At 41.2% G+C, this 10,584-nt stretch overlaps 1 protein-coding gene across 1 annotated transcript in view; it reads right to left on the bottom strand.

Annotated features, from left to right (window-relative positions):
• Positions 1–1,348: 1,348 nt before the first annotated feature.
• efnb2b (ephrin-B2b) overlaps positions 1,349–10,584 on the bottom strand; it is a 20,618-nt gene continuing 11,382 nt past the window's right edge. The window contains exons 3-5 of the mRNA XM_017719325.2: positions 5,694–5,786; positions 3,793–3,894; positions 1,349–3,013 (exon numbers count right to left, since the gene is read on the bottom strand). Of these exons, the coding sequence (XP_017574814.1) occupies positions 2,619–3,013; positions 3,793–3,894; positions 5,694–5,786 (590 nt within the window). The 3' untranslated portion in view covers positions 1,349–2,618. The remainder of the gene's footprint in view (positions 3,014–3,792; positions 3,895–5,693; positions 5,787–10,584) is intronic.

The raw sequence follows: 10,584 nt of genomic DNA, 5'->3' as shown, positions 1-10,584 counted from the left end.
CTACAACACAGATATAGACACTTTATTTACCAACCAGAACCACCAGAGAACCTACACGAGTCTTCTGAGCTTTATATGGAATGTTGATGATGGAAAATAGTGGAAAATCTGAAATAATCAGATTTCTTTGAGCTTCACTCCCATTAGGAGATTGTGAGCTTGAACCCCAGTGATGCCACAGCCATCCGTAAGTAGGTACCCATGAGGAGAAAATGCCTAATGGGACTGTGTGATGGAAACAATCCCAGTTAGTCAGTTAAAAACAAATAAACTTTCATTCACACTTTTAACTAAAGTCAGAGGTTTGAGTTGAGTGCATTCTGGTGTCCTCAAGTTGCGCCATCTCAGGAAAAGGTTCATTCATTTTAGGTTGACATTCATTTTTAAGTGTATATACAGAGCAATACTTGAGTGGTCATGGACAGTTTAACAGGATTCATAACAGGACATGTGATGTTTATGAAGCAGTTGATCTAAGAGCTCTTCAACTTAAGTCCTTTTCTGAAGAACTTATATGGCAGAGGCTTAGTTAAGATCTGTATCAGTTCTATGAAAGTGCTCAAAAACTTCAGCAAAGCAGGAAAATTGACATATCACTGCTGTCTGATCAAAACCTAGTATCTGCAAAATGGTAACTTTACAGAAGGAAAAACCTACTTTACTTTTAATGTGAGTCAATGGAACCAGAATTTTTTCCAAGGCATTTTGTGCCATTTGTTTTGGTCCATTCATCATGAAATTTACATACAATGTAAAGAACAACATGCAATTTCAAATTGAATCAAAAACTGAAAAATGACAAAAATGGAGATACAAGGTTTTCAGAAATGGAGATGAAGTTTTGATCCAACAGCAGCAATATGTATGAAGATGATCATATATGATGAGAAAATATGGTGTTACTTACTAGGGAATCATGCGTCATAACAGAGTTATAAAGTAAACAAAGTTCATACGCCAATATAATGACATTTACGTCATAAAACATCTGATGCTATGCTGCAACTACTGGCAGGCTGTATTTATTATTTATTAAACTTCTTTAATGTTATTCACTGTGTGTATGTGTTATGATGCCTCTATGTAGGCAGCCTTCAAATATACTTGTTTTAGATACATAACAAAATCAGGTATTGGGATATTTGAATACTATTTGATTAAAATTAAATTTAAAAGTGCTGAAATTTACATAAGTATGGTTGAAACACTCGTCCCTCATTCAAAACTGGCTAAAAAAAGTCAATTGTGAGGCATCTAATGGGACAGTTTGTCAATCTAAATTTATAAAACACCAAATTTCATGTAGATTTGAAAGATTGTAAACTAGGAAACACAAATGCAGGCCAACTCTTGACTTTTTCAACCCACTGTGCCAACAGCTTTATTCAAATGTTACAAAACAAACTTTGAGAAACAGCCCGAGCTACTGTTATGAGCTCATTCAGTCGAACAATCATAATCCATTTAACTGCAGCCAGCTGGAACGGAACACTCGCTTGGTGTACAATCAACAAATCAACACTTGGACAGATCAGATTGAGACTCGCTGAACCGCCACTGCTGGTCATTGCGTACGTGAGCAAAACAAATGTATGGTATTAACACTCGAGAAACGGCTCCATCCTCTTCTCCTCCGTATTCAGATTCATACAAAACATAACTTAAGACTTAATTTAAAAAAACAACAACATTAAAGATTTAGGTAGTATTTACACGAGTAAACAAAGGAGTTTGTGCACAATATCGTATTTGGCTTTCCTTCCTTGACGAAGCGTTTGACAAGCCGCCAAAGCAGGCGAGAGAACCACATGCGGCCTGAAGAAGCTGCAAAATCTCGCACCCTGACGCAGAAACGGCATATGGAGGAGAAGCAGCAGGAGTTTGATATGTGTTATACATCCATCAGACCAGCTTGGAGATGCAGAAAGTCTTTTATAGCCAGACTGTTCTGATGATTCATCCAGCTCCTTCAAACGGGAGCTTAGAGAAAAGACACGTTCAACCAAACTGGCTTGAGATGCAAACAGTTATCAAAGTAGCTTGCCAAATACGATGTGACACTTAGCGAACTAGACCTAAAAGGTCTAGTTATCCCAGAAAATCTGATTAAAGTCTTTCGGAACATGACCTGATGTGGTGGTGTTACAACTTCTGCCCGGATTAACTTTCTCAGCACGTAAATTTGCAAAGTTTAGATCCTTCTGAAGTGGCTTAATTGTTGTCCCCTGAGTGCAAATCTGATAGCACCTCAGTCTGCCCTAGATTGGATAAATCACATGTGCCTTCAAATCCTTGGTTGGTTCCAAGAGTTCTTTATCTCAGTCATTCTTATTTGAACAGATTTCCCTGTGTAGAACCGGGCTGCAATCAAAACACTCTCCAGATCAAAGACTTTCTCCAGACCAAACAGAGTTTCGAACAGGCCATACAAAGACTTTCACCAGACCTATTAAAGACCTCCACCAGACCAATCACAGACTTTCCTTTCAATCAAGAAACAGGCTCAAGGCTTTGATCCCCGTTCCGTCCTGCCTGGTAGGACTCCTCCAACGGCATCAACAAAAACAATGTCCATATTCAGGAGGCTACTCGAATCGTCCATCCTATGAGCGGCTGCGTCAAACTTTGTAGTAGATGTTGGCCGGGCTTTGCGGGGGCATCTCCTGGACAATGTAGACGGGATGTCCATAGTCCCCACTGACCTTCTCGTAGTGCGGGCAGTACATGCTGTCGGAGGCTCGTAGGGGGAAGATGATGTCGCTGGGCTCCGAGCCGTTGTTGTTAGCGCCGGTGCTGCCGCGCTTGGGCAGCGTGTGCAGTGGGAGTGGGCCGGAGCATTGGGCCAAGTGTTTGCGGTGCCGCCGCCGCCGCACCAACAGCACCAGAACCACCACAAATAAAAGAATGAGCACCACAACTCCTGAGGCCACGCCGGCAAAGAGGGCCATCTCTGAGCCCGATGGGCCCACGGACTCGCCGCTCTTTCCGTCTGCATCGGTGTCCGGGGTGGAGTCTGGGAAAGAAAGAAAGCAGAGAGAATGAATGAATATAGGAGAAAAATCCAATATTTAATATTTTATCAATATAAAAGGACTAAAGTAACAACAATAGCAACCCGGAAGCCTGGAACGCTGAATTTTCGACTTTATTGGATTGGATTGGATGTGGTTTTGGCCAAGTGTGACATACTGTTCTTTACAAAAATGGGCGAAATTCAGCGTTCATGGTGGCTACTGTTACTCTTTTTTAACATATGTTTGTCAATTTGTATAGACCCAGTGTCAGAATGGGCTGGAGGTTAGGGAACTGGCCCTGTGACCGGAAGGTCGCCAGTTCAATCCCCAGAGCCGACAGTCCATGACTGAGGTGTCCTTGAGCAAGACACCTAACCCCCAACTGCTCCCTGGGTGCCGTGGATAGGGCTGCCCACCGCTCCAGGCAAGTGTGCTCACTGCCCCCTAGTGTGTGTATTCACTACTGTGTATGTGGTGTTTCACTTCATGGATGCGTTAAATGCGGAGGGGAAATTTCCCCGTTTGTGGGATTAAAAAAGTATCACAACTTAATTTGCAGCAAAATGCATGAATAAACTTTGCCAGCGATATTGGACTACGACTGGGGAATTATCCCCTTAAACCACATGTATTTGTCTAATTTTATTAAAGAGACATGTTTTGAAGTTCAGGGGTCAAAATTATTGTAATATTATCAATAATCACAATGTGAAAAAACATACTTGACAATAACATTAAATTTGCTCATGCACCCCAAAGCGATCCCAGTGACACATACCAGCTTTGCCAAAGATGTCGTTCTCCTTGTTGAAGGTGCTTTGGTTGTCGGTGTCCGAGTATTTTGGTGAATGGTCTTTTGTGGAGACTGGGTCAGTAGGACCTGCGATACAAACACATACGTATAACGTCCATGTTCAAGGCAAGGCATTAGTCAGGCAATCGTGGTCCAAAGCTTTTCTAAATTTGGTTCCTATGTCAAAGTATACTTTCATTTAATTTTATACACATTTTTAAAATAATTACTTGAGCTGTCAAACCTTTTGTCAGTAAGGAACATGACGTACAGCTACAACTACTGGACATATGGAATTACATTTGTATTCCGCATACGCGCTGTTCTTGGAAGCGCTTGAGCTAAAGTGGGACCACCTCTTGGAGCTTCCTGCCTTGCGTTTATTCTGCTCCAGGATTAGCGAGAGAAATTAATGAATTGGCTTAAAGTAGGCAGTCTCTCCGCGGCAGAGGAAGAAGGGGACAGCTGGCCCAGCCGTAGGAGGCGACTGCACATGACATTTCAATTACACGCTGAGACGCGGCTAACACGCGTGTGCTCCACACACAGAAGGAAACGCGGTGGCGGAAAGAGTCCCAAAGTACGGAACAAACGGTCAGAAGTGGTCCAATAGCGCACAGATGTACCGGTTTATCACCAGGCTTTGTAGGAGCTTCACTCTGGACTGGACTGCAGCGTGAGCGTAGCCTTAGTGTCTCTTTTGAGAAAGTAATACCATAAATAACACTTTCATTTTGATAAACTACATTCAACTAAATATCTACTTAAAGGTTAACTCTGCCAAGTTCTCTGAAGTTCTGCATAGTGAAGAGGCAGAGACGTAAATTCAAAGCTCCGTTCTAGAGAAATTTCCAAAATTGTTCACAGTGGTGGTGATAAGAACCAGACGTCCACCTCTAAAAGCTCCCTTACAGAATGGTAATGAATACCCTGTCTGATGTCTGACGTTGTTTAACAATAGTTTTGGCCTAAAACGTTTTATTTTAATCCATTCATGGTGGAGGGAGACATGCAGGGCACTGTGAGGCCCCCAAAAAAACCTTATTATTTCAGATTTTCCACTATTTTCCATCATCAACCTTCCATATGAACTCAGAAGACTCATGTAGGTTCTCTGGTGGCTCTGGATGGTAAAAAAAAAAAAAAAAAAAAAAAAAAGTGCCCATATTTGAGTTGTAGTCATGGCGACCCCTGGTTCCTGTCACCACCACTGTAAAGAAATTGGATTTGCTATAACGAACCACGGCCAAACCCCTCTGAATGACTTTGTTTACGTCGCTATGACAGAATTATGGAAAAACGGGTGGAATTCCCCTTCAATCCAAGCTTTTACCTCAGCCTGGGCTTAACACCGATGCTAACACTAACCCCAACCGAAACTGTGTTGAGTAGTAAAGAAATCTCAATGTGTTTTCTGTGAGTCTTTATCTATAAAACTGACAAATGCGTAGAAAAAAATACCTCAGGTTTCAAGGCAGCTGCTACTACTGTTGCTATGCTAATGCTTTTAGCTTTGTTACATGCGTCTGTATTGTTATCTACATTTTTCCAGATAAAACTCAGTCATACAGTGTCTGAAACCTCTTAAGGAAGTATATCTGAGATTACTGAACGGCTCAACAAGGTTTGAAATGAGTATGTGATGATTTAGACATGCTAATTAAAGAGCTACAAGCATCCATTAGCTTATTATCGTGCTACATTGGCCTCGTAGCTCAGCTACAACACTAAAAAAGCAAACATATCTCGGCTGACTGACCTTATTTGAGATAAGGCAAAAAGTGTACATTTCATTTTTTGCCCAAACTATTACTTTGTGCAATTTGCAGATCAAAATAAAGAGACCAAAATGTGAAGTCGGTGGTAAAGGTAGCATGAAAACTCACTCTGTCCGACTCGGAGCACCAGCTTCATGGATTTGGTCTTGCATACACCTCCCTCAAGGTTCTCCAAGCCTTCCAAGGTGCTGTTTGACGTTGCTGTTGGAAAGAAAAACTCATTTTAGTTCAGTTTTAAAACACCTTGAAACATAAACGTATTGTTTTCAATCTAAAAATATAATTAAAAGGATTGAATATGAAAAAAAAGAAACTGAGACTTATTACTCTGTAATTTCAGTAAATTATCCAAACGACCACTATAAAACATGACTTGTTAGTGAAAAACTACAGCGTGGGTTCATCTATGGGACCTCAGGGCTTGTGGTAACCGCAAGGAAGTGGGGAGCTACAATGAGGGTGGAGGGTCTTGGGTTAGCCAGGCCTTGAACTTCCATCTGCTGGAATCTAGCAATCTTGCAGACCATCATCTGTCTTTCAGAGACAAATTCACCTACAATTCTTTGACGTTACACCAAGATCAATGTTCTGACTCCAAGCTTATTATTGGCCTGTGCCTCTGAAGCAGCTTTGCTTGACTTATAATTAACGAAGCCGATATTTGGGCTACAATATATTACGACTGGGTTCCAAATGCACACTTATTTTTATATTTCATCCCAAAGGCAGACATTTCACCCACTCTAGTGAAAAATCTCACTGGCGAACCCTTCCTTCAAGACCCTTTAATGGAATATGACGCTAATGGACTCTACATCTATAAGCTAATCCCTTATGAGCAGTTTGTTCTGCCCTTGCGGAGTCATATTGAACGTCAGATTCGACACCAATCCCCGTCAATAATGGAGTTCAGATTTGACCTGTGCAGCTCTGTTAGACCCCAATCTCACCAATAATTGAGTTCAACTCTAGCTGATCCCAGTAAAAGCTGAGACTCCTGGCCTTATGTCCAGGTTGGCGAGCGGGTCGACCTCTCTAGACTTTATATTGCGCTCTTTAGTGAGAGCTAAAGCTTTCTCTGGAGTCCACTACATGAAATGATCCAGCTGATTCATCAGGAAGGAAATCTGTCTTACTCAGCAGGCAAACCCACTCGATTGGGTTTGTTGAGGGGGGGCTGGGTTGGGTGTTTTGCACCACAGGGTCAAAGCAGCCAAAAAGCTCCTTAACAGCCAATGTTTGTTGGATTGTGTGCTTGTAAAACCTTATGAAAGTTGTTAAAGCATAGCGGGAGACAGACACAGCCACGCTAAACACTTCCACACGGTCACCATGAGTTAAAAGTCTGGCCCAATTGACCAAACAGACCTTCTGAACCACCATAACCTCCTCCTCCTAATGAATATCAGGTTTTTTTTCAGGTTTCGCTTGTCAAGGCTCAGGCCAAGCGGAGCAGCTTAGCGCACATTTTTCCACGCTATTGTGTCGGCGCATTCATGCTGTGTCTTGAGCTAGCGGAGCCGCGGAAATTCCACTGGGAGTAATCTGTCGTTCAAGGCTGGGATTTAGAAGCAAATGAACTTGCCCAGCAGAGAGAGGGAGAGAGACGTGGAGAGAGAGATAATGTGAGAGCGAAAGAGGACACAGACGCTAAGCGAGAAGCTGGTGATGGGACAGTTCGCACTAATCGTAGTGAATGTTGGCAGTTCCAGTAAGTGTTTGATGACCATGAGCTGTGGGTGGTTCGTCCAACAGTGCAGCTCCTGAAGGCCGAACCAATGGGAGAGCCAAGTTGCCTGGATTTACCACAGAGAAACTGGACTGACTGGATCGTTTTTCACTGGGGCGGGTCAAGAATTTAACCCACTTGTTTCAAACCAAAACTTAACAATGAAATAAGAGTATTACTACAATGTGCACGGGGTTAAAATCACAATCCTCTTCAATAAAAACGGGCTAAAAATGACAGAAACGTATTTTTTATTTCACAGAAATCAGCAGGCCTTCTTGGACGGGTGCCCACTGGCTAACCTGTTAGCTGCTATTTATTATTTTCAGTACATTTTAACCACAATAGGGCTTCAAAACATGGACAAACACTCTGTAAGTGCTATATATTGCTGCATTTTTCAGTTTTTCACATCGTTATAAAAAGCCTGCTACCCTTTACATCGTATATAAATTTCACGATGAATGGGCTGAAAGAAACGGCTCAAAATGACCCGGGAAAAATTCTGGTTCCATTGACTTGCATTAAAATTAAAGTAGGTTTTTTCCTTCTCCAGTAAAGTCACCACTTTGGAGATCATGATGAGATCAGATGATATAAAACCAACAGCAAAGGCTGTGATATCAACGATATCAGTGCGAATTCCCTGCCGCCCCGTTCCTACTAGAGAGAGCGAGAGAAAGACGAAGAGATGGAAATGGAGCTTTGTACCCAACATGGCCCATTTCGCTGCGAGCCATCTCACATTTGTGCGCATGTGAGCGGACCCTTCAGCCTGAGTGAAGGCGCTGGCTTTCCGCAACCACAACAAGCACACAGAGCGCCTCGGGCAGCGCAGCGCAGCCGGCCGCCGAGCCGCCGAGCACGCAGGCATCTCACACGCACACCAGTACTGAAGACTGAATTTCATTCCGGGGGGTCTGGTGCCAGGTCAGGTGGGGGGGTGGGCAAGCTTTGGGTCCCAGAGACTATATCCTATAGTGAGGATGACAACAAATACCAGTTACCCGACTCCATCACAGCTACGTCACTGGAGAATCGCCTCCTCCCGTTTCCACCGACAGACGGAAACACCGTATTTAATGAGGCTTCATCTACAGTTATAACCGCCTGCTGTAGAGATGAACAGCACACTCAGGCCTTCACCGTCGCTTTCGCTGCTTCTTTGAAAAATCACCGCTGAATTCATCCGTTTACTCAGTTAACCCAGTCGACGGCTGCGCTAGCTGGGTAGCTAGTTAGCATGCTAGGAATTAGCACAGCTTAGCTAAGTTCTTCTCCAAGTTCAGTAAAATATACACACATATACATATCAGTGAACTAGCAGTGTGTGTGTGTGTGTGTTTATATATATATAATGTTTATATGTATATATGTATACACACACACACACACACACACACACACAGTACTGTGCGAAAGTTTTAGGCGTCTAATCAAATGTTTAACCAGTTGACCTCAGCAGGGAGTTTATCACAATATACATTAGAATAAAGTCGTATTCATAATTCAGATAAACAGAAAAACAATAAAAAGTAATAAGAATTTCTTGGGTCCATATTTTTCCTGGACACCTTCACAGCCGCCACAGAGACTCGTTAATATCATCAATTATATCATGAGCTCAATTTACTGAGCACTGATTGGTCAAACCAGGAGCTGCTTTATAACTACATATAATACTGGGCTTCCGCGAGGAGGAGAGGCTTGGAGATGGGTAAACAAACACACTGACGTCCAGAACATCAATATTATATAAAATCATTGATTAATATTCTATAAATTTTGTTTATTCAAATATTAACACTTTTCTCAGCAAATAAACACAAAGTACACAAATAAGTAGATTTTTCGCACAGTACTGTATATAAATCGTTGAAGTTTTTTACATATTTTGTAAATAGTCTTAAGAGTCTTTTGCTCTTTGCATCGTCTGTAAATTTAATGAAGAATGGGCCAAAAAGTAGAGTAGGTTTTTTCCTTCTCTGGTAAAGTTACCATTTGGGAGATACAAGGTTTTCTAGTGACATGTACGTACATGTAATAACAATATGTATGATGCAATTACTTTGAATAAATCAGCATTAACGTCCATTTAAAGTTACCATTTTGGAGACAGTGGATATGTAATATATGTAAGTACCTATATTTAATAATAACGTCTCATATCACTCAGTCAACCTTTATTTACCAAGTAGTCGAGTAATACAGCTCATACAGTAATACAGATCGGGGATCAAGAAGTTGTACAGTGAGAAAAGAAATAACACTAAATATATAAATCAAATGCTATGCTAATGTGCTAATGCTAATATGTTCTTTTATATATATATTGCTGCTGTCTGAACAAAATCCCGTATCTTCATTTTTGTCGTTTTTCAGTTTTTGATTATATTTGAAAATGCCTCTTGTCCTTTATATTGTCTGTAATTTTCATGATGAACGGAGCAAAAGAAACGACCCAAAATGACTTGGAAAAAATTCTGGCTCCATTGACTTACAATGAAGGTAAAGTATGTTTTTACCTTCTCCTGTAAAGTTACTATTTTGGAGTTCCAAGTTTGCTTCCCAACAAAAGCGATATGTAACTAACATATCCTATATGTGAGTATCTATATGTAATATGTCCCATATATGTATATATATATATATAAAGATACAAGGTTTTTCAGAAGAAAACCTTGTATCTCCAAAATAGTAACTTTACAGGAGAAGGAAAAAACATAATTCATTTTCAAGGTAAGTCAATGGAACCAGAATTTTTCCCAGGTCATTCTGGGTCATTTATTTTAGGCCTCTCATCACAAAATTTACAAATCAATGTAAAAAGTAACAGATACTTTCAAATTATGTCGAAAACTGAAAAATGCCAATATATATATATATATCTCATATATTTCAATACACACACTTTAAATATATAATTTAAATATTACGAACTATTCGAACTGTGTGTGTCTACATGTAGTATGGCTTTTCTAACCGTAGCCCTAATCTCTCATGTTGTTTTAGTTTTAAACCATTAAACATGGACTTTCTGTAAACAGCATCCACCACAGTTCACACATCACGCTGGATCTGCCGTCGAGTCCCTACCAGAGGAAACTTCTTACCCGTCTACAACATACAAAAGCCATACAAAGGGCTCCGATTCAGACGTGCTCTGGCGAGGCTGCCAGCGCGCTCTCCCAACATGTAATTAGACGCACGCGTTCCTGTGGAGAAGGCGCATTCAGACTAAACACATGCGCCCATAATTGCACCCGCGAA

The sequence above is a fragment of the Pygocentrus nattereri genome, chromosome 12 (genome assembly GCF_015220715.1).
Source record: "Pygocentrus nattereri isolate fPygNat1 chromosome 12, fPygNat1.pri, whole genome shotgun sequence".
Lineage (NCBI taxonomy): Eukaryota > Metazoa > Chordata > Actinopteri > Characiformes > Serrasalmidae > Pygocentrus > Pygocentrus nattereri.
This window is presented reverse-complemented; position numbering and strand designations above follow the sequence as displayed.